The sequence below is a fragment of the Lepidochelys kempii genome, chromosome 3 (genome assembly GCF_965140265.1).
Source record: "Lepidochelys kempii isolate rLepKem1 chromosome 3, rLepKem1.hap2, whole genome shotgun sequence".
In the NCBI taxonomy this organism is placed as follows: Eukaryota; Metazoa; Chordata; order Testudines; family Cheloniidae; genus Lepidochelys; species Lepidochelys kempii.
Window position 1 is genome coordinate 103227796 of NC_133258.1, and position 25334 is coordinate 103253129.

General features: G+C 41.9%; 1 protein-coding gene across 8 annotated transcripts in view; it reads right to left on the reverse strand.

Annotated features, from left to right (window-relative positions):
* Positions 1-25334, reverse strand: part of AHI1 (Abelson helper integration site 1) — a 188633-nt gene that overhangs the window by 125001 nt on the left and 38298 nt on the right. For all 8 annotated transcript variants that reach the window (XM_073337381.1, XM_073337382.1, XM_073337383.1 and 5 more), the window contains 8 exons: positions 18494-18679; positions 14724-14876; positions 13545-13677; positions 12141-12264; positions 10330-10559; positions 6688-6791; positions 5870-5988; positions 387-517 (listed from right to left, as the gene is read on the reverse strand). In XM_073337381.1, the coding sequence (XP_073193482.1) occupies positions 387-517; positions 5870-5988; positions 6688-6791; positions 10330-10559; positions 12141-12264; positions 13545-13677; positions 14724-14876; positions 18494-18679 (1180 nt within the window). The remainder of the gene's footprint in view (positions 1-386; positions 518-5869; positions 5989-6687; positions 6792-10329; positions 10560-12140; positions 12265-13544; positions 13678-14723; positions 14877-18493; positions 18680-25334) is intronic.

The window sequence follows — 25334 nt, forward strand, 5'->3', positions numbered from 1 at the left end:
AGAAAGACACTCATTGACTTCAGTTGGCTTTGGAACAGGGTCTTAATCTGCATACACAAATACTTTGGTATCATATATGGAAAGGATAACTGAACAAAAGACCAAATTAGAAATGTTTAATTACTACTAGAAATCTGAAATACTACCTGTGATTGAGATTTATTCCCATATGAATATAATTGTTAACTCAGAGCATATAACTAATAACACTGATATAAAAGGTGGACCTTACATTTACAGACTTAAGGACATCAGCCTAAATTTTTATTTTGCACCAATGTTATTAAATGAAAAAGAAAAAGTTTTGTTTTTGTTTTTTTAAAAAGAAGGCTCTTCCAGAGAGCTTAACAACCTGGCCTAATATTGTAAAATAATTGATTGGTTACCTGTTTCTGGATTCCAAACATATGCTATACCATCTTCACTTCCAGAAAAAAGAAATGTCCCACATGGTGTTAAGGTACTGTGAATCTTCTCTCTATAGTTTGTGGCACCTATGTATTTCTTTGTAGCCAAGCTAAAAATAAAGAATAGTCTAAGTGTGGCAATTGCTTTCATAACAGACAAAATCTCCCATACCTCACATATGAATTTTCTGCTGAATAAACAATACTAGCTCAATATCTTGTATCTAAAGTAGGCATCAGTGCACTTACCTACTTAAGCCCATACCTTTGGAAATGGCAAAGGAATACCAGATCTGGACAGTGGGTACAAAAGTTGTCTTTGCATTTCTTTAATTCTGGGCTGATTGTTTGCTGGGCCAAGGGGGTTGGACTGGAAAAAAAAAAGTGGTGGTACTTTTCCCACCTCTGCCAACAAAATACACTCCACCCATGTAAACTGCCAAAATGAGGTGCCCCTTACAGTAGTATGTGTAGATATTCAAAATATAATTGTGCAGCTCTCTGAGCTCAGCTCCTCCTCGCCTCAGTGAGGCTTAAATATGCCCAGGGGATTTGCTGGATTCCTTGGACTTGGCTCCTTCTTGACTGGGGGAGGGGTGGGAAAGAGGTGGTACTCCGAAACATCATCCATGTATGGCACCAAAATTAGATTTTTTTTAAAAAAAAATTGTATCACCATAGCACCTAGGAATCCTAGTCATGGACCAGGACCCAATTGTGCTAGGAGCTGTAAGAACAAAGAACCAAAAGCCGGTCCCTGTCCCAAGGAGATTATAATAGAAGGCCATGCCTACAAAACAAACTTTGCTCGATTCAAGTTATATTGGCACACAGTCACCAAAGTTTGTATATTGCTTTGGCACATGCATACTTGGCTACTTGCGTCGGCACTGCACATACTCAGCAGGAGTGCCTGTGTTGATGCAACGTATGGTCTCCTGCAGGTAGGTATCCCAGTGTGCTACACAGTGCTGTCTGGTCCAATGCCTTTTGGGACATTTTTGCAATGTGTTATGGGGTAGAAATTACTCACTCAGGGATCTTTGGGAGCTAGAGGTCAAGTTCCCAGCATGTACCTTTCTCCATTCCATAATGCCATCCATAGTCCATAAATTATCACAACTTTTTTTAAAAAGTCCCACAAATCCAGGTGGCACTTTTCAGTGTCTGCCACCTCTGACTAAAGCACAGAGCTCTACACTATTCCCATGAATGTTGCAAATACAGAACATGTGATCCTCTGGTATTTGCAGACCCGCAGAAAGTACCACAACAACGGGGGACATGACAGTTTCTTCTAGGACAGATTGCTATGGGACACAGTGAGAACCAAGTCGAGGTTGTTGATGGCATTCATGGAGCAGCAGCTGACAGTGGAGCACCGTTTCCGGCCCCAAGAAACGAGCACTGATGGGTGAGACTGCAACATAGGCAGGTTTGGGACGACGAGTAGTGGCTGCAGAGCTTCAGAATGCAAAAGGCCACATTCCTGGATCTGTGTGCCAATCTTGCCCCAGCCCTCCATTGCATGGAAACCAGAATGAGAGCTGCGCTGACAGTTGAAAAGCAAGTGGTGATCACATTTTAGAAGACTGCAACACCAAACTGCGGCCAGTCAGAGGGTAATCATTTTGGAGTTGGACAATCCACAGTGGGAGTCATCATGCAAGTATGCAGGGCCATTAATGGTCTCCTGCAGTGGAGGACTGTGCAAGATGTAGCGGATGGATCTGTAGCAATGGGGTTTCCAAGCTGTGGTAGGAAGACAGATGGCATGCACACTCCTATTTTGCTACAGAGCATATCAACAGAAAGATCACCAGGGATGCTTCACCAATATCAACGTGAGCTGGTCAGGGAAGGTACATGACGCTTACACCTTCAAAAACACAGGACTATTCAGAAAGCTGCAAGCAGGGACTTTCTTTCCCAACCAGCAGATTACCACTGGCAATGCTGAAATGCCATTAGTGACACAGGGGGACCCACCAAACACCTTGCTCATGAAGTCACACACTGGCCACCTTGACAGCACCAAGGAAAGACAACACCCAGCTCACCTGGTGCAGAATGACAGCTGAATGTGAAAAGATGATGTGGTATTTACTCATATGATTGGATCTCAGTGAGAAAAATATCTCAATGGCTACAGCTCTCTGTGGTGTCCTGCATAATATCTGTGATGGTGAAAAGGTTGAAAAGCAATCACCACGGTGGACAAAGGTAGAGCGGCTGTTTGCTGACTGTGAACAGCCAGACACCTGGGCCATTACAAGAGCTAGTGTGGGGCTATGCAGTTGAGGGAATCTTTGAAAGAGCATTTTAACAGTCAGCCACAGTAGCATCCTGTGCTGGACTGTTCTCTGGGCCTGGAGCTTTGAGTGCAGCAAGCACCACACAATTCCTAGCAGGACATTTATAAACAAGGACTACTCGTTTTGCTGAAGCTATGAGCTATGTGCTGTTTGCGGTACATTTACAAGGACAATGTGCTTTGAGTACCACTATGCATTCTACAATGTGTGTTGGTAACCAGATCAGTCACTGTTGCAGAGATGGGATCATTGTGGAATAGCTTTTTTGTAGGCATTATGGAAACGGAGAATTTTAAGGAGGATAATGAAATAGCTTTGAAGATGTTTATGGGGAGCTTCTCACACATGAGGGGCACATGAGAGAAAGCACAAAGATGCTTGATTGAGAACTTAACAAGTGAGCGATGGAGACTGGCATCATGGTCAACTGGAGTCAGAAGCAGACATCTTCATAGTGAATGAAAGTTGACAGGTAGGCCTGGATAGGTCTTGCAAGTGAAGACAAATAGTTTATGTTTGATACACTCGAGAAGGGGAGTAATTTTCCTAGCCTGTGACGAGGCTAGGAAAGAGAAGGGTGACTTGGTCAAAGCAACAGGCTAGGAAAATTAGCTTTGCTGCACCATTCTGAATGGACATGAGCAGGGCAAGAATGCACTCATGAAGGCCAGAGAGAAGGATGTTGCAGCAGTACTTGAGACATGAGATGATGAGAGTCTTAACTGCATAGACTGATGACACAGGCTGTATCTTAGAGATGTTAAGCAGAAAAAGTTGGCAAGATTGAGACATATAGACGTGAGGACCTAGAGAGAGAGGTCCAAGTCAAAGAGGATGCCCACATTTCAGACCTGAATGACATGCAGAATGGTGGGGATGTCTAGTGATCAAAGTAGTGGTGGGGGGAACTTGGGGGTAAGATTAAGAGCTTTGTTTTAGCTTTAGGTGTCACTCACAGCAAATTGTCCAGATCTGTGATCCCCTCTCTCTCTCCTTTCTTACGTGAGGATTCAAATGGTTAACAGTGTTGACATTTAAAAGTATAATTGCTGGGAATCCGAATTAACACCTCATGGAGATTAACAGAGCAGTTCAAACCTCTCAGAGCTACTATTTCATGCTCTCTGCAGACTCACACAGACAACTTCATATTGGTGACACTCAGCTCACATTTCTGAAGTTTGCTTCAGTCACAATAACTAGAAACTTTTTAGTCAGAGTAGAGATTCTGAACACAATAATAGTTCCAGGGGGGTCCACTACAGCACATGGTACATACCCGCTGTTTCTAAGTCTTGGCTGGGTGGTTTTCCAATGTAAGGTTCTTTGGCTGCTAGTGGCTCCAGGAGTATGTGGGGAAACCTTAGCAATGCCCACTTTCCTCTTCCCCCCCAAACACACTGCCATGCCAGTAGCAGGAAGGGTTGTAGTATAGGAACTATAATACTGGCTCTACACCTCTGTAGGATCCCCCTACATTCATATGACCCTCAAAGGGCCCATTACAATGACTCCACACACAGATTCTGTGGACGGTTCAATGAAAAGCAACCACACTGCACCGAGGTTCTGAGCTTTGGCCTCTCCATCAAGACCATTCCAAGGATCCTCTCCCTTCTGGCAAGAGGAAAAGTGCTGTAAAAGAGCTAAGTCTTTTGATAGCCCAAAACATGACAGGGTCAAAGAAATTTAAACAGAGTGATATGGGGAGAGAACTACATTATAAATAAATGTATATTCTGAAAAAATGTCCCTAGACCTCAGATACTTCCTTGTGCTGTCAGTGTTTGGAAGGTATTTTCCCCCAAGCATCTTTTCTTAAAACACTGGGGAAACTTTGAGTGTCTGTGTTTGGGAGGGGGAGGGAGAAGAGGGAAATTAAGAACAAAACATCAGCACAGATTTTATGCTTTAACACTACATTCCCTTGTTTTTCTGGATTTAAGTTTTAGCCTTAGCGGTATATTCACTTAGGGCGGTTTTGCTTTTCGTAGTTTAAGTTCTTTATTTTTATACTAATAGTTTAAATATATTAATAATAAAGGGGAAAATAACAATTACAGATTATATTTGAATGTCTCTCCACCCATCCATCGCATGTACTTGTGTGGCCCCTGTGACCATAGTATCCGAGCACCTCACAATCTTGAATGTATTTACCTTGTGAGGGAGTGAAGTGCTATTAGCCCCATTTTACTGAAGGGGAACTGAGGAACAGAGAGACTAAGGGCTTGTACCCACTAGCGCTTACTTCTGTATAACTTAAATCGCTCAGGGGTGTGAAAAAGCCCCCCCCTCCCCGCCCCAAGTGACGTATGTTACACTGACTTAAGTGCTGGTGTGGACAGCATTATGTCGGCGTGAGAAGCTCTCTCCCTTCGGCATAGATCATCTGCACTAGTAGCGCTACAGCAGCACAGCTACATTGGTACAGCTGCGCCGCTGTTGCAATTCTAGTGTAGACTAGCCCTAAGGCACTTACGTTGGTATAGCTACATCATTCAGGGTATGACAAATCACAGTGTAGACAGTGTTAGGTTGATAGAAGAATTCTTCTGTCAACCTCCCTATCACCTCTTGGGGAGATGGATTGCCACGCCAATGGGAGAATGTAGGTGTAGGTGCAGGTAGTGTCTACGCTGAAGCGTTACAGTGGCACTGCTGTAGCGTTTTAAAATGTAGACATACCCAAAGAGTAAAATTTCCAAAGGTGCCTAAGTGACTCAGGCTCCTAAGTCCCACTGAAAGTCAATGAACCAAGCTAAGTAACTAAATAATTTTTTTAAAGGGATTTGGGAGATCTGGATTAAAATCCCTGATCTGCTGCAGACTTTCTGTACGAGGTTGGACTTCCTGAGTGACATTGAAAAGTCAATGACATAGGGTAAGTGGCTAAATCATTTTTGTAAATGGGACTTAGGCACTTTTGGAAATTCTAACTTACAGGATATGTCCAATGTCACAAAGGAAGCCTGTGGCAGAGCAAGGATTTGTATTGAGGTGTCCAAAGTCCCAGTCTAGCACTGTAACTATTGGACCATCCTTCCTCTTTTAAGTATCTATTTAATAATTTTAAAACATTTTACTATCACAATGAGTCAACTTGAGACACAGAAATCTATGCATTGACTACAAAAACCTACTTACATTCTGAGATCCATAATTCTCAGAACACTGTCTTTGGCATGGATTAATAAACGTCTTCCATTCGGATGTACCTCTAGATGATTTATTGGAGTCCCTTTAATATCATTTTCTTTTATTTCCTACCATGAAAAAATGAAGTTTATTGTAATGCAAGACTAATTTGATAGGAAACAAAGGTAAAGATGTCACTATGGTATTAACTTATGAAATTGGTGGGGGGCAGTGCAAGGAGAGATTAAACGCAGTTTAAAAAAAACCAAGGCCATTTTAAAAAGCAAACACTGGTTCCTAGACAAGATACTATATCCCAAATCAACAAGTTTTAGCCCATATCAAGTTTCCACAACCATTTAAGTGACAGATCCTATTATAATGATGAAATTCTGAAAACCAGAGTTGATAACAGAAAGGCTGACAAGACGTTAACCATAGAAGTGTGAATAAAGCTACTTTGACAAGATACACAGTCTGTTATTTTAATTCTATCTATGGAAGTACAAACAACACGTTACTGTGTGCAATTACAATGCTACCAATTCTCAAACATCTGTTGTAGAAGCTGGTGCTAAGAATAAGCATTTACATTCTCTACTTACAGTATCATATCTAAAAACTGACAAAAAAAAAAATCTAGAAATTCCCAGTGAATCACAGCATGTTTTATCAGGCGTTTGCAAAGTGTTAACAAGACATTTAGGGGAAATTTACTTTCCAACCACACAAAAGTGACATGAAAAAGTAATTAAATGCAAATTAGATGGCTAGATTTGAAACTGCTTTACATAAAAGTTATCGTGCTAATTAAAATATTTGTATACCTTATTTATACCCCAATGTTGGACTGGATGTTGAGAACTTCCTTTGATAAAGGTATTCCAAACTATAATCAGCCCTGAGCTGTCTCCTGAGAACATGTGAAGTCCTGTAAAATAATAATTGCACTTAAGTAGTATTAACAGCAAGATTTTGAAACCATACTAAATGAACAACAGGGGATATGTGAGCAAGAGATATCCCCAAAATTAAATATACATTGGAAACTCTGTCTTATCAGTGCTATTAACAGTTTTATAGTAATTTCCACATTCATGGATATATTACAAACTGAATTATTAAAGCCAATATTTGAACAGCAATATTTTGCTTCCATTTTCTCCAATTAATGCAGGGTAGTCAAAAAGCCTAAATTTTGCTTATAATACATCACAGAAGTCAATATCATAAATTCCAAACAGAATAAAAATGTAAATACTGTAATACTTACAATTAAATACTTTGACGGTTTTTCACTTAGATGCTAAGTTGGTTTTATTCAATATCTTTGTTTTTTAGTATTGTCTTCTAGGGTGTGATCCAAAGGTCACTGAAATCAATGGAAGTCTTTCCACTGACTTCAGTGGGCCTTAGATTAGACCCCTAGTGCATAACTATCCAGTGAAGACCCCCACTGAGAACAGGTTGGGCAAGAGCAAATGCAAATTTCCCTCCAATTGCTGCCTTTCAATAGCTGCTCTTAAACCAACAGTATACACATCATTGTAAACAACGAAGTAGAAAGTTCTTTATTTTCTGTGGTCAGCTGCCATGCCTATCACAGAAATAACGCATCTACATTTTCATGAAATACCTATCTGAAAAACCCAGATTCCAAAATACAAATGTTCCATCTTTGGGGAGCTCCTCTACTCACACAGCAACAACGCACATCTCCATCCAGTTATGCATTTTAGAATGTTTCTCCAACACCTCTTCCTGGATGTCTTGCCACCAACACAGTCTTAATACTGCCAAAACTGAACTCCTTATCTCTCCTTCCAAACCCTCTCCATTCACTGACATGGTTGAAAAATTCACCATCCTCCCAGTTCCCCAGGCTGTAACTTAAGACCTTGTCTACACTACGGGTTACTTTGGTATAACTTATGTTACTCAGGGGTTTGAATAACCCACACCCCTGAGTGAAATAAGTTATACTGACCAAAGTGCTGGTCTAGACAGCACTATGTTGGCGAGAGAGCTCCTCTCATAGTTAAAATTAATCGTGATTAATTGCAGTTTTAATCACACTGTTAAACAATAATAGAATACCAATTCAAATTTATTATACATTTTTTTTATTTTTTTCTACATTTTCAAATACATTGATTTCAATTACAACACAGAATACAAAGTGTACAGTGCTCACTTTATATTATTTTTATTGCAAATACTTGCACTGGAAAAATACTATTTTATCTTTTTAAATTCACCTCATACAAGTACTGTAGTGCAATCTCTTTATCATGAAAGTGCAAATTACAGTGTAGTTTTTTTGTTACATAACTGCACTCAAAAATAAAACAAAGTGAGATTTTAGAGTAGAGGTGGGCAAACTACGGCCCGCAGGACTGTCCTGCCCAGCCCCTGAGCTCCCAGTCGGGAAGGCTAACCCCCGGCCCCTCCTCCTCTGTCCCTCCTCCCCCGCAGCCACATGGGCAGCACCGCTTGCACCCGCCCATTTCCCAGGCTTTCCAATAAGCCTATCCTGCTGCTCTGAATGGCATGGTAAGTGGGGGGGTTGGATAAGGGGCAGGAGGTCCTGGGGGATAGTCAGGGGATGGTTGGATGGGGCGGAGGGCAGTCAGGAGACAGGGAACGGGGGGGAGTGGATAGGGGGTAGGGTCACGGGGGCTCGGGTCGGTCACGGGGGGACAGGAACCAGGTGGGGTCGGATAGGGGTGGGGTCCTGGGGGGGCAGTTACAGACGGGGGTCCCGGGAGGGGGTGGTCAGGGGACAAGGAGTGTGGCAGGGGGTTGGATGGGGCGGGGGGCCTGTCAGGGGGCGGGGCAGTCAGTGGACAGTGAGTGGAGGGGTTTGATAGGGGGTGGAAAGTGGGAGGGGGCGGATAGGGGACAGGGCCAGGCTGTTTGCAGAGGCACAGCCTTCTCTACCCGGCCCTCCATACCATTTCGCAACCCCGATGTGGCCCTCTGGCCAAAACGTTTGCCCACCCCTGTGTTAGGGCCTACAAATCCATTCAGTCCTACTTCTTGTTCAGCCAATCTCTAAGACAAACAAGCATGTTTACATTTATGTAAGATAATGCTGCATGGAAGCATGTCCTCTGGAATGGTGGTCAAAGCATGAAGGGGCATACAAATGCTTAGCATATCTGGCATGTAAATACCTTGCAATGCCGGCTGCAAAAATGCCATGAAAATGCCTATTCTCGCTTTCTGGCGACACTGTAAATAAGAATAGGGCAGCACTATCTCCCGTAAATGTAAACAGATTTGTTTGTCTTAGTGTTTGGCTGAACAAGAAGTAGGACGTAGTGGACTTGTAGGCTCTAAAGTTTTACTTTGTTTTGTTTTTGAGTGCAGTTACGCCACAAAAAAAATCTACATTTCTAAGTTGTACTTTCATGATAAAGAGATTGCTTTAAGGTATTGTATGAAGTGAACTGAAAAATACTATTTCTTTTGTTTATCATTTTACAGTGCAAATATTTGTAATAAAAATAATAATTTAAATTGAGCACTGTATACTTTGTATTCTGTGTTGTAGTTGAAATCAATATATTTGAAAATGTAGAAAACATCCAAAAATATTTAAATACATTGTTTTCTGTTATTGTTTAACCCTGTAATTAAAACTGCGATTAATAGCAATTAATGTTGTAATCATTTCACAGCCCTACTTTTTTCTACATTGCCTCCCCACATCTCTGCTCAGCTCATAATACCAGCCTTGGCACACCATTTGCCTGTTTCTCCCACAATAGTCTCTGTTCTTTATTCCATACCAATTTCTGCAATGACACTGACAAGAAAAAAGAAAAGGAGTACTTACTTGTGGGACCTTAGAGACTAACCAATTTATCTGAGCATAAGCTTTCGTGAGCTACAGCTCACTTCATCAGATGCATACTGTGGAGTGAGCTGTAGCTCACGAAAGCTCATGCTCAAATAAATTGGTTAGTCTCTAAGGTGCCACAAGTACTCCTTTTCTTTTTGCGAATACAAACTAACACGGCTGTTACTCTGAAAACTGACAAGAAACTAGCCAACTAAAACTAGTTAGGAAGAGGGTCAATTGTGGATAATCTATATATCTAATTTAAAAAAACTGTATCATAAAGACCTGGCTAGTTATCACCTTGACCCTTTTACATCTGTTATATCCTTCTTTCCTGTCTTTTGCCTGCTTATTTATCTTTTCAGCCCAGGCTATGTCTTCCTAAATGTTTGTACAGTGCCCAGCATATTGTAGACATGCCCAAATTACAGACAGTAAATAATAATTGAATACATCAACACACTGGATAGTAGTAGATCTGAGTGAGACATTTTAATAAAATAACAATTGTAACAAAATAAAAACATCCTGTTTTTTAACAACTATCTCAGTGAAATACACCAAACTGAACAGGCTTGAACTGCTCTTTGTTTGAGATGCAATTATAACATATTGAACATACCTTCTGCATCAAAACACAGTGTATTGATGAAACTTTTGTGACCATCAAACTCCTGTATTAACTGACCATAGATCTCTTTCACTTTTGTATTCCATACCCTAATCACAGAGTCATAACAGCCTGTCACCACAAGATAGTCAGCAACTGGATGGTACTTTGCAGTGTAAACAAATGAAGGATGAGGGAAAACTCTCACAGAAGTTGTAGTCTGGGTCTCAATTTTCCACATTCTTTTAAAAACAAAAAACAGAACAAAAAGTTAGGATAACTGTCTCATAACGTGACGCTTTCTAGTAAATATTACCATATAAATTAATACCAAATTTTGTGCTAATGGTTCTAGACGTAAATACATGCAAATACTTAAGGGTCTAATTGAATCTACTGAATTTTTGCAGCTATACTCAAAAGTTTGATGTGGAACGTTCCAACGGGAATTAAGCTTCACATGAGAGACAGGTTTTGAACTCCGGAAATTTATTTCCACCCTGTTTCTAGCATCCCTGTACAGGCACGGGGCGCTAGCCTAAACTGAAACTTATTTAAGAAAAAAAATATTTTTAACTATCTAATTACATGAACAAACTAACTAGTAACTAGGCAGTAAGACTACTAACTAGCTACACAAACACCGTGGAGAGAAGAAGGACACTGCAAGGATTCCATCTTGCTGCTACAAGAGGTAAGATAGAACCAAGGGGCAGCTGGCCCACTCTGCCTTTTATGCCCTCAGGCTTGGATGAATGGTGCAAAGACGTCCAAGGCAAAGGCATGACCCCAATGTACACAGCTGGCCAAAAAAACCTGATCTCATACCCAAGCATACCAAGAGTGGAAACGATGTGGACAATCACTTGAAGAACTTTATATTTATTTCCCCTCTACCCCATAGTAAAACCAATTAAATTAACACTTTCAACACATATAATGTGGCAATCACAATTCTTTGGGGATTTTAATTATGCAGCTGCCTGTAGCACTATGTAGTTGCCCAACAAAGGCAATAGCTAGGTTTTTGTGCATCTACACATCAGTGAAGATTAAAACCTATGAAGTTACCCATAACACATTTGTGGAATACTATGGCCATATTTTTTCTTGCTGTGTTTTAAGTGTTCTGGGTTGGTTTTTTTTGGAGGGATGAGGGAGCTTTAAGTACCTCAAGATTTGCTGCTTAAATACTGCATTAATGTAACTTTTTAAATTTATACACAAGAGGGGAAAAATTTCAGAGTTAAGATTTTATATTCCAGATACAGTGATTTGCCTTGAGTTACACATTTAACAGCGAGGCCAAGAATTCAAACTACTATATACAATTGCAACGTGGTAAAGTTAAAGTTGCTACTGAATTCTAAATTTTCAATTTCCTGCCTGGTGTGTTCAAATTTGCAGCCTTAATATAGCATTAAGATTGGCTTTTGCATCTAGAATATGGTAATTTTTGGAAGGATTAAATGTTCCAAAAGTCCTATTGATTTCTGTAATAGCTGCTGGTGCTGAGCACTTTTGAAAAATAAGACCACTTATTTAGGCGGCTAAATATGGTTTTAAGAGCCTATACTTAGGCAACTACATTTTAAAATCTTGGACCAAAAACACCGTATATTTTAAACCAAACATAATAAAATTATTCCTAAAAAGCTATCATTCTATCATAGCTTTCCAATAACATTAACAAATAACTCAAATTACACTCAAATCCATGGTTAAAAGTTGTCCAGCACAGTTTATGATAAAGACACAGCTGGGTTCACTAAGCCTACTTATCATTTTGACAACAGTTGCTATAACATTTCACTCATACTGACCTGACAGTGCCATCAGAGGATGCAGTAAGGAGGTACTCATTATCTTTTGACCAACAAAGATCATATACAATATTAAGGTGGCCATAAAATTCTCTTAAGTATTGTCCAGAAGGAATCTCATATACTAATGAAAATGTAAATAAAAAGATTAAATTTGGAAACATTTGAAACTGCTTTTCCAATAATAAAGCATCGATACTCAAAAGAAAACGATTTAGGGCCAAGATTTTATATATAAGACTTATAACTGCATATTCCGATACAAATTCAATCTTCAAATATGGAAGATGTTGATGCAACCAACATCTGGAATATAATTACTACAAAGCTAGATATATTACTAGGGCCAAGTCATTGCTTGCATAAGTGAATTCAACTCCACTAGCTCCTAATTTCCATAATTCAAAATCAAATAGCTACTTGGTATGCATTGTTAATAATTTAACACAAGTTTGCAAGCATCTACTTCCATCTAGTGGTTCATGGATATGTCACAAGTGCATTAACCCCTTTAAAAATTAGACTAGACAGTTTAAGTTTTCAGGGATGAACCTAGGACATTAAGTAAATACTCTATTTTATTTTTTTTAAAACTTTGATTGCCACTTGGCCAGCTACATAAGAATATTAATGGTGAGGTCAATTTTTTGGTGATCAGCAAGTTTTGTAGAGAAGCAATATAACCGTGATAGCTACTCTTTAAGTACTTGCATTTATAGGTTTTGCCTTTTATTGTGTGTGGAGATGGAACATTGTTCCCAAGAATCTAAAAAAATCGATTATATTCTGTTTCAAAATGCAGCAAGTGACATTTTCTTGCACAGAAGCAGCCCAGGATATGAATAGTATTGCTAGTCATTAGTGAGTTGTATTGGGAGATTTTTGTGAAGACGACTGCCTGCGTTATGCCTGGCTCTAGTAAGTATTATTGGTTAGCCACTTTAATGAAAACTAAATTCATTCACAAATTCCCTTTCCCCTGTCAAAAAAAAAAATCTAAGAAAGGGGCAAGTTATTTCACTTAAAAACTTATTATCAGAACTTATATTCCTGGCACATTTCAGACTCTCAGATTTCTACTGGATGCTGAAATATTGTAATATCAAGTCCTTAAACTGGACATATACATTACCACATATGAAAAGCCATACTGTCTTCAATCAGCAGACACTTTGCTAAAGATGCCTTATAGCTAAGAATATTTACAGTGCTGAATTACTAAATAAATCTACTAAAAGAACATAACTGTTAATATAAAACCTCTATACTCCAAAAAGTAACACTTTTTTTTTTTAAAGTCCAATCGACACACTCTTCAAAATAAAAAACTAAAGGGGAAAAAAAGAGCTCTTTGCATATGTTATAGCTCTATGTTAAAACAGAAGTAATAAATTCATAACTTACAAATAATGGGATAACCATCTCTCCCTGCACATGCTGCTGCTAATGTTTTTCCATCTTGAGAAAAACGAATACAGAAACATCCCATATCTCCTGCTCTCAGTGAAAAGAGATGCTTGTTTGGTATACGACAAGCCTACATTTCCAAATAAAAATAGTTATTGCACAGCTGTGAATGTTAACAAATACACAAAACTTAAAAGACATTATGTATTTAACAAACTTTTCCACAAGCCAAAAAAATCAGCAAAATAAGTTGTTAGTACCTGGATCTCTCAAAAACACAACTTCTACAGTGTTTACATGGACAAGTTTAATAATAAATAATTTAATATTTGAGGATGTCTAGACAATATTCTCAAGATTATAATTCACTTAATTTGGCTCATGCATTTATTTGCCTTTCTGCAAAAAGGCAAAAATTCGTCATAAAACATTTTGAAAAAGAATTTAATCTAAATTTACACAATTTTTATTCATCCTAAACATGTCAAACATAAACTTATTTCCATACCCTTTTCATCTTTGGACAATTTGCTATTTTAAAACAATTTGTTGATTTTTCTAACATTTCCTTGTTACTACTTAAATCACTGGCTGTTATGAAATATGAAAGAAATAAAACCACTGGCAGTTTTTAAGACAAATTATATAATATCACAAAATCAAGGTACATAAACAAAAGCCATTTACATCTAAGATTAAATTGGGATTTTCTTTTGAACAAATGCACTCTGTGTATTAGTTGTGTTTCTTACATGGCATCCAGCAGGGAAATAAACCCCATTCCCATTTGGAGAATAAACTGAATGATTATATGGACAATAATAGCCTCACAGAAGGTCCCCTTTCTGACGTGTGGTGGGGATCCATAACTGAGGAATGGGCAGGACCAGAAGCACCAAGAGTGGAGCTGCACTAACTCCTCTCCATCCCCACTAAGCTGGTGAAACATCCTTTGAATGAGGAGTCCCAAGAATCATGTTGTCAAGGAACTGACTGCACGGGTCCCAAAGCTAGGATGGGAGCTTAGGACCTCCATGGAAAGAGTCCTGCCCTCCAGCAGGTTCTTGAGACCCACCCACACCCTCAAAACCAGACTTGTTTCACAAACTTATACCATAAAATAACCTTATTAGCAGATAGTGGATTTTTTTGGTACTTTTAAAAAAAAACCTTCACCTGTCCAGGCAGTCTCATCCATTTAAATTGCTCCTTTTTCTCATGTGGACTATATACACTAGCTTTTTTTGATACCTCATTCTGGAGCTCACAGAATGACGTGCTACCTTGTTCCTGCTGAACAGCCATCATAGAACGGAAAGAAGGATATACCTAAAGGCAGACAAAATATCAATAGCAAAATCAATTATTTCAGGAAAACACAAAACGTTTTAAGTACAGTAACATATTTCACAAAATTGAAATAAGTCTAAAAATTGTAGGATGTAAATGTATTTTGTGTAAACACTGAAAGAAAATTAAATGGGGGCAATCCTTGTATATGAAAAAATACCTGGTAGTACAGTGATACATGCTGTTAACCAGTAATACGTAATACTTCCATAAGAAATAAGTGAAATTCATCATCAAATACAAACGAGGTGCAATGAAAGTAGCCAACAAGCCTACACTGGTGAAAAGTAAATTGGGGTGGTAAAATTCTGTCAGATGGCTGATAAATCTTTTACTTACACAACTGATTCATGCTTTTGTTTTATTAGCCTTTTCCACAATAGAGCCCAATTCAGTTTAAGCATGAGTTCTCCCACTTAAGTCAAGTTAATCTCCCCACCCCAAATCTAGCAGACACCGCTCTTTACTGAAATTCACACCTAGTGCCAAGGGCCAGCATAGGCTCTCTGCATTAATTAAACCCTACTGTTTAAAAAAAAAAAAAAAAAAAGTGCTGCACAAGTGGATTGCACCATGTGTGGAATTAATTATGGAGGGAGATTGAAGTTGTAAGTGATTGAAAAATCTCTGCTAAGTGTGCTTAATGAACTTCTCCTAATATTTGAGCAGAACCTAATAATTTCACAAAGGAGACAGAACATCATATAGTGCAGGGGTCAGCAACCGACGGCACGTGAGCCGATTTTTAATGGCACACTGCTGCCTGCTGGGTCCCAGACGCCAGCCCCACTCAGCAGGCTGCCGAACCCAGGCCGGGACCCCCAGCCTGCTCTTCTCCGCCTCCTCCCTTCACCCCTCCCCACGGGGGCAGGGTGAAGAAGCTTGGTCCTGCTGGAGGTTGCTGCAGAGCAGGCAAGCTCCCCACTCTCCCGCCTCTTCCCCCAACGTGCTGGGTTCCTGCCCCTCCTCCACTCCCTCCCTGCCCCCGATCAGCTGATGGCCCTTGAGAGGGAGGGGGAGAAGCAGAGCTGCAGCGAGCTTGCTGCTCCGGGGAGGAGGTGGAGAAGAGGTGGGGACAGGGCCTTGAGGAAGGGGGTGGAATCAGGCTGGAATCACCAGCCTGCTGCTGTGAGCCACTCAGGGCAGGGGGCTGGGAGCACCCTCATGACCCCAGCCCATAACCCTAGCCTCCTGCCCTGACCCTGCACCCCCCTCACACCCGCAACCCTGACTCCTGCACCCCCCTCACACCCGCAACCCTGACTCCTGCACCCCCCTCACACCCGCAACTCTGACTCCTGCACCCCCACTCACACCCCCCCAGCCCCCCCATGTCCTGACTCTTGCACCCCCCACATTCCCATCCCCACCCTGAGCACCAAACAGGAGCTCCTGCACCCCACCCCCACCCCACATTCCCACCTGCACCCTTCGCACCAAATGGGAGTGGGGTAAGCACTCCACCCCCAAACCTCCTGCCCTGACCCTGAGCCACTTCCCTCATTCTAGCTCCTGGCCAGACCCTACACTCCAACCCCCAGCCTGCTCCTTCACCCCCAGCCCTGAGCTCAGTGCACTCCCACCCTCAACTCAGTGCAGAGAGAGAGGAAGAGAATGGGCTAGAACCAGGGAGAAGGTAGGTACCCACTCTATGTGGGAAGGGGTGGGATCCCAGACCGGCAGCAGGCTGAGTGGCAGCGAGCTGAGCTGCTCAGCCCACTGACAGTCTGGGGTCCCAGCCGCCAGCCCCGCTCAGCCCGCTGCCAGTCTAGGGTTCTGGCTGACAGTCTAGGGTTCTGGCTACCAGCCGCTTGCCCCGCTCAGCCTGCTGCCGGCCTAGGTGAATGGAACACCAGGCTGGAAGCGGGCTGAGCGGGCCGGTGGCATAAAATCAGCATTTTAGTTTAATTTTAAATGAAGCTTCTTAAACATTTTGAAAACCTTGTTTACTTTACATACGACAATAGTTTAGTTATATAATATATAGACAGACAGAGACCTTCTAAAAACTTTAAAATGTATTACTGGCACGCGAAACCTTAAATTAAAGCGAATAAATGAAGATTCTGCACACCACTTCTGAAAGGTTGCCAACCCCTAATATAGCCCATGAGAGCAACCTACGTGATCTCTGTGCAGCCTGACTGCCACATTGGCTACTGAACTCAGGCTCCCTCTTTTGATAAGGAAAACCGTAAATATCTTAATGAAATGCACACTAAATACCTCCAAGAACATGCCTTAATATCAGGGAGAAGCAAGTCACTTCTATTCTCTGTGCCTCTGTTTTCCTTCCACTGGCATTATAGTTCAGGTCAAGGACCAACTCCTACTCTATGTTTGTATGGTGCCTAGCACACCAATGCATATGTTACCAATGCATATGTTATTCCACATATAGCAAACAGTTACTATTGCACATGCAATAGCTACTATTGCACTTAGACCCATAGATTTCAGGAGGAATATGTGCAGGAATAGAGATTATGGAGCAGTGACTATCTGCAGGATCAGTCACTAAAGTCAGAAAGTCAGGAAAGACAGAAGTTAAGAGCATTTAAGAAGAACAAAAATGTAAAAATACTATAAGTATGCAAAGGATTAAATTCACCTGTGGTTCAGAGGGCCAGTACAAGACACTCTACACAATTTAGAGCCTATATGGGGCCATGCAAAGAGACTGTGGGTGGACTGGCCAGCCATGTGGAGGTGCCTATCCACTCATATTCTATGGAAAGGGTCAGTGTACTAGAATGGCATCATAGGAATGGGGCAAGGCAGGCAAGGGGTAAAGTCCAGTGGATCTAACAATACATGTAACTAGTGCAGAAGGTCTGTAGCTGCTATTCCAATCTATAGGCTTAAATAGTGATCTGAGAGAGCTACACAACAGCCTTACACGCTGGCCTTGGATTGGGAATGTGGATTTCATTGCCCCAACCCCACTACACTTCACCCATGTCAGTATTAAACAAAGATAAGAAATCTGTCAAGATTATAGATAAAGAAGCCAGTAATAAAACAATATATATAGTATTTAACAAAATTTTATTTTTAAGTCCCCATCTGGGTGGTGTTGGAGCAAATAATCATAGCTATTCTGATTTTAAGATTTCACCTCCTTTAAAAGGTGTTAAATCTGATAAAAAGTACATTTTCTTATATAGTTTTTAGAACAAAAATAAAAGTTAGGGGCCAAATTCTCCTCTCACTTGCACTAATTGTATACCAGTTCAATTCAATTAACTTTAATGATGTTTGGCCCAGTTTTCACCAATATGAGAGGACAGAGAGGGCCAAGATGATACATGACTGTTCTATGGAAAACATTGGCTAAATAGCAGGAAATTCAGAGTAGTTGGGGAAACTGATTTGAACATTTTTACGAGAAGTTGTAAAGTGCTAAGCAGATTAAAAAAAAAAAAAGAGGGGGCATGTTAAGATGTAGTAGGCTTAGTATAGCAAGTTATAAAGGACAGTTACAGAAAAAAACATAAAAATGTAAATTGTCATCTGATTTCGGTTAAAAATAAATAGCTTGAATGGATCTTAAGTATTTCTGTTTATATATAAATATGTAAATGTACTTAACTTACATGATCTGGTAGTTTTATGCCTTTTATAGTTACATATAATGTTGATGGGTAACGATTCCTAGGACCCTTTTCCCACCAATCAAAAACCTCAACAACATTTGACTGTGTCCTGGTCCTTGGAGGTGGATAATACAATTGCAGACGTAGTTTCCCATCAATGTTTAGGACTCTGTTTGCACCTACAAGCTAAAAGAGTAATTTAAAAAAATTAAAGAAAATTGCTACTTTTGTTCAAAATTCATACAAGCCATTGATGACACTGACACTTTTGACCAACGAGGGGCTCAACTTACTACTGGGGATAGTTATTATTCCCATGAGTGATGTCCCCACTCTACTCAATGGATTACTCTTGAGAGTAAGCAAGCACTACCCTAGTATGTTTGCAGGATCAAACCCTACTATAATTCAGAAAGCACTACCATTTTTTATGTCTCTCTTCAAACTGGCATTCTTGTGTAATCTTTTTCTTGCATCGATTGAGGCATTACAAGTTACATTTTGTTGAAATAATTCAGAGAAATAAGAATTTGCAATAAATATTTTATCTGTATCATATTGCCACAAAAAGAGAGAAAATTTGTTAAAATAAATTTTGCAAATTAAAAAAAAATTGGTAAAAGATCATATAGCATTTAAGAGAAACTAAATATTTCTGTTAATTTACTCCTATCTGGCCTCAGTCTTAAATGGTGCAGACCTACAATACCTTTAAGTGACATAGACCCAAGAAACATCTACTTCCTGAACAGACACAAAAAACAAATCATCATACCAAGAGGACTCACCATCTATAACCCTCTGACCACTGCATAAAACTCCAAATATGATGAACAGCTCTACAGAAGGACCTCAGAAAAACTGAGGAACCACCTCCTCCACCTTATTCCAGAAGGGCCAACCTCAAACAATAAATCACCACATGCTCCCACACACTGGAATAAAAAAAATAAGGAAAAACATACCTGGAGATTATGCAGGAAACCCAAAACAACTATTAAAAAGCCCTCTTCTCTGATGACAGCCATCCAACATAAAAACAAAAAATAAAACTAACGACAACAACTCCACAACTGATACCACCTTTGAGAGAAACCATGACACCAAGACCCACTAAATGGACACTACTCAACACCCCATCATCAAAGTGCAAGCTGGTCTCCATATTGGAAGAGAAGGTTCAAGGTCTGGAGAAACAAGTATCAACCCTGCATTGCATAAGAAAAACTGAAGATTTCCTGGGCATACGTCAGGATATGCTTCTACAGACACAATGTTCTGAAGAGTCAGAGCAGACTGCGCAGCGGGGACAGGAGGACGGTGAAGAAATCTGGCAGCACGTGACGTCCAGAGGAAGAAAGGGGAGCGTTCACGTACCAGCAACACAGATACAGGTGAGCAACCGTTTTCATGTTCTCTCCCCAGGTACTAATGTGGAAAGTGGACCAGATGATACATCTGAGGGAAGGGAACAGAAGGAGACTCTGCCGATTGGAAGGCATGAGATGCACTGTCCTAGGGATGGGGGTTCCACGACCACTGCTCCCAAGAGAAGGAGGCGGGTGGTGGTGGTCAGGGACTCTCTCCTCAGGGGGACTGAGTCATCTATCTGCCGCCCCGACCGGGAAAACCGAGAAGTCTGTGCTTGCCAGGAGCTAGGATTCACGATGTGACAGAGAGACTGCCGAGACTCATCAAGCCCTCGGATCAGTACCCCTTCCTGCTTCTCCACGTGGGCATCAATGATACTGCCAAAAATGACCACGAGTGGATCACTGTAGACTACGTGGCTCTGGGAAGAAGGATAAAAGAGTTTGAGGTGCAAGTGGTGTTCTCGTCCATCCTCCCCGTGAACGGAAAAGGCCTGAGTAGAAACTGTCGAATCGTGGAAGTCAACGAATGGTTACGCAGGTGGCGTCAGAGAGAAGGCTTTGGATTCTTTGATCATGGGATGGTGTTTCAAGAAGGAGGAGTGCTAGGCTAGATGGGCTCCACCTAACGAAGAGAGGGAAGAGCATCTTCGCAAGCAGGCTGGCTAACCTAGAGAGAAGGGCTTTCAACTAGGTTCACCGGGGGAAGGAGACCAAAGCCCTGAGGTAAGTGGGGACGTGGGATTCCAGGAGGAAGCACGAGCAGGAGAGTGTGACGGGGAGGGCCCCTGCCTCATACTAAGAAAGCAGGACAAACAGCAAGTTATCTCAAGTGCCTATACACAAACGCAAGAAGCCTGGGAAACAAGCAGGGAGAATGGGAAGTCCTGGGATGAGGTGGACAAGGCTTTCTTCCAGCAGCGAACAGAAGTTACTAGATCGCAGGCCCTGGTTCTCACGGGAGCCTTCAATCACCCTGATATCTGCAGAGGGAGAGGAATACAGCAGTGCACAGACAATCCAGGAAGTTTTTGGAAAGTGTAGGGGACAATTTCCTGGTGCAAGTGCTGGAGAAACCAACTAGGAGCAGAGCTCTTCTTGACCTGCTGCTCACAAACTGGGAAGAATTAGTAGGGGAAGCAAAAGTGGATGGGAACCTGGGAGGCAGTGACCATGAGATGGTCGAGTTCAGGATCCTGACACAAGGAAGAAAGGAGAGCAGCAGAATACGGACCCTCGACTTCAGAAAAGCAGACTTTGACAACCTCAGGGAACTGATGGGCAGGATCCCCTGGGAGAACAACATGACGGGGAAAGGAGTCCAGGAGAGCTGGCTGTATTTTAAAGAATCCTTATTGAGGTTACAGGGACAAACCACCCCGATGTGTAGAAAGAATAGTAAATATGGCAGGTGACCAGCTTGGCTTAACAGTGAAATCCTTGCTGATCTTAAGCACAAAAAAGAAGCTTACAAGAAGTGGAAGATTAGACAAATGACCAGCGAAGACTACAAAAATATTGCTCGGGCATGCAGGAATGAAATCAGGAAGGCCAAATCACACCTGGAGTTGCAGCTAGCAAGAGATGTGAAGAGTAACAAGAAGGGTTTCTTCAGGTATGTTAGCAACAAGAAGGGGCCCCTTACTGAATGAGGGAGGCAACCTAGTGACAGAGGATGTGGAAAAAGCTAATGTACTCAATGCCTTTTTTGCCTCCGTCTTCACAAACAAGGTCAGCTCCCAGACTACTGCACTGGGCAGCACAGCATGGGGAGGAGGTAACCAGCGCTCTATGGAAAAAGAAGTGGTTTGGGACTATTTAGAAAAGCTGGACGAGCACAAGTCTATGGGGCCAGATGCGCTGCATCCGAGAGTGCTAAAGGAATTGGTGGATGTGATTACAGAGCCATTGGCCATTATCTTTGAAAACTCATGGCGATCGGGGGAGGACCTGGACGACTGGAAAAAGGCTAATGTAGTGCCCGTCTTTAAAAAAGGGAAGAAGGAGGATCCTGGGAACTACAGGCCAGTCAGCCTCACCTCAGTTCCTGGAAAAATCATGGAGCAGGTCCTCAAGGAATCATTTCTGAAGCACTTAGAGGAGAGGAAAGTGATCAGGAACAGTCAGCATGGATTCACCAAGGGCAAGTCATGCCTGACTAATCTAATTGCCTTCAATGATGAGATAACTGGCTCTGTGGATGAGGGGAAAGCAGTGGACATGTTGTTCATTGACTTCAGCAAAGCTTTTGACACGGTCTCCCACAGTGTTCTTGCCAGCAAGTTAAAGAAGAATGGGCTGGATGAATGGACGATAAGGTGGATAGAAAGCCGGCTAGACTGTCGGGCTCAACAGGTAGTTGTCAATGGCTCCATGTCTAGTTGGCAGCCGATATCAAGTGGCATGCCCCAAGGGTCAGTCCTTGGGCCAGTTTTGTTCAATATCCTCATTAATGATCTGGAGGATGGTGCGGATTGCACCCTCAGCAAGTTTGCAGATGACACTAAACTGGGAGGAGAGGTAGATACACTGGAGGGTAGGGACAGGATACAGAGGGACCTAGACAAATTAGAGGATTGGGCCAAAAGAAATCTGATGAGGTTCAACAAGGACAAGTGCAGAGTCCTGCACTTAGGACGGAAGAATCCCAGGCACCGCTACAGACTGGGGACCAAATGGCTTGGCAGCAGTTCTGCAGAAAAGGACCTAGGGGTTACAGTGGACGAGAAGCTGGATATGAGTCAACAGTGTGCCCTTGTTGCCAAGAAGGCCAATGGCATTTTGGGATGTATAAGTAGGAGCATTGCCAACAGATCGAAGGATGTGATCATTCCCCTCTATTCGACATTGGTGAGGCCTCATCTGGAGTACTGTGTCCAGTTTTGGGCCCCACGCTACAAGAAGGATGTGGAAAAATTGGAAAGAGTCCAGTGGAGGGCAACAAAAATGATTAGGGGACTGGAACACATGACTAATGAGGAGTGGCTGAGGGAAGTGGGATTGTTTAATCTGCAGAAGAGAAGAATGAGGGGGGATTTGATAGCTGCTTTTCACTACCTGAAAGGGGGTTCCAAAGAGGATGGATTTAGACTGTTCTCAGTGGTAGTAGATGACAGAACGAGGAGTAATGGTCTCAAGTTGCAGTGGGGGAGGTTTAGGTTGGATATTAGGAAAAGCTTTTTCACTAGGAGGGTGGTGAAACACTGGAATGCATTACCTAGGGAGGTGGTGGAATCTCCTTCCTTTGAAGTCTTTAAGGTCAGGCTTGACAAAGCCGTGGCTGGGATGATTTAGTTGGGGATTGGTCCTGCTTTGAGCAGTGGGTTGGACTAGATGATCTCCTGAGGTCCCTTCCAACCCTGATAGTCTATGATTCTATGAACTCCTTCATAGATTTCTACCACAACTTCAACCACCATCACCCATCTATCAAACTCTCTCTAGAGTACTCCATACCTGCATCTGCTTCCTGGATACCATGATGAGCTTCAGCAATGGAACCCTACAAACAACTATATACAAGAAATTCACAGATCACCTTTACCACCCCAGGCACGCTAAGAAATCTGTTATTTATATCCAGACACTCAGATACCACAGAATTTGCTCCAAAGAGAAAGTCCAGGATACACACCTAAAGATCCTTAGAACTGCCTTCACTAAACAAGAACACTCCACCAGAGAAGTAGATCACATCATGGAAAGGGCCACCATAATACTTGTGGAGAACCTGATTCCATTCAGAAAAAAAAAAGAAAAGACAACCTACTGACTGCACAACCCTAGTTGTCACCTGTCACCCCACACTGGAACTCATACAAAGTATCATCAAATAATTACAACCCATATGTTATGCATATAAGAAGCACACAGAATCTTTTTCAAGGGGATAAGGCAATACGTCCCATCTATTGAGAGTACAATTTAAACATTAAAATCAGCACGTGCTTCCATTCACACACACAGACACCCCAAAAGGTTCTGCAGCTGGATCTTATAGTTACCAGTCCTTAGTGTTGCTCGGTCAGTTCCAGTGGCCAGCTGAAACTGCACACGAGGGAGGGGAGGAGCTGGAGCTGGGTCTCTGTCGGACGCATCTGAAACTCTGATGTTGATGCAGAACAAACCCAGAGTCCCATAGGAATACACCCTTCTTTTACAGTAATAAGTTCCCATAAAAGTCTATGGACCTTGCTGTGTCACACCGGAGCTGTTAATCACGAGGTAGTCAAGATTGCTGCCAATCAGCATTATTTTGGGTTGTTACTGGGAGTATCCGCAGATGTTTCTTATCTCGTCCCTTTGGCTCCACTCTTTATCTTGTCCTTGGGGCATATGCCTTTGCTTTAGGGTTGTCAGCCTGCCATCCGGGTGATTCTGATAATAAGGTTGGTGCCTCTTGACTTCTCCACTCCTCTCTTGACCATCTGGCCCATCAGTACTGGTGCCTCATGTGTCTTCTCTGTTAGCATGCCATACATTCTTCACTCACACACAAAACAGTAAATAATTTCAAAAGAAAGAACTGTAGCCATAACACTTCTATCCTTCTAAAAACAAACAAACAATCATTAACACATAAAGCAAAGAATAAAACCAAAACAATTTCTTCTTACTAATTCAAAGCTAACAAAATAAGCAAAGTTTCCTCGAAGACAATTTCTCCCCATTAGGCTTTTGTAGTGGATTTTATTAAAGATACAGCAGCTCCTGTGTCAATTAGAGCTAGCATAGGAGCATATCTACCCAGCTGGACATAAATACATGGTCGCCCCCCCGGGATCCCAGGTGATTTTACCTATGAACCTCCACTGCTGTGCTCCTACATAATGTGGGGGTTCCCTATCCAGCAGGCCTCCCTCGTTGTCTTCTGGAGGAGGAGGGATAGGAGGAGCGTTGGGGGTTATGCTTGCTACCTCCTTCTGCTGCAATTGTAATTTAAGGGCCTCCCAGTCCGTGCTTCATCCCACTTTTCCTGGCTCTCCCCAAGCTGCATTAGGGTCTGTCAGGCTAGCTGGGGAGCTTTGTCTTAATGGAGTTGTATTCCTTCTCCCCCTCTTGTTGGCACTGCTTAGTGCCCTCTGGGAGGTATCAGGGATCTGGGTATGACCACCCTCCTGGTCCCAAGTTACCCAGTCTATGAGAGCAGCCTCGTGTGAAACCTCCACAGGGTTCTGATATCCCCTTGAAAAAGATTCCATGTGCTTCTTATAAGCATAACACATTTGATGGGGACCACACCCTGAAAGAAATCTTTCCCAGACCCATTCTTCTGGCCTTCAAACAATCCCCCAACCTTGCTAAGTTCATCATCAGAAGCAAGCTCCCCATAGACCAAAACACAGAACTCAAAGCAGCACCAGAACCTGCCAGAACAGATGCAAAACCCACAGACATGTCTCCATCACTACAATCATCAATACTCCCCACAATACAACTTTCAAGATTCATGGGTCCTACACATGCCTATC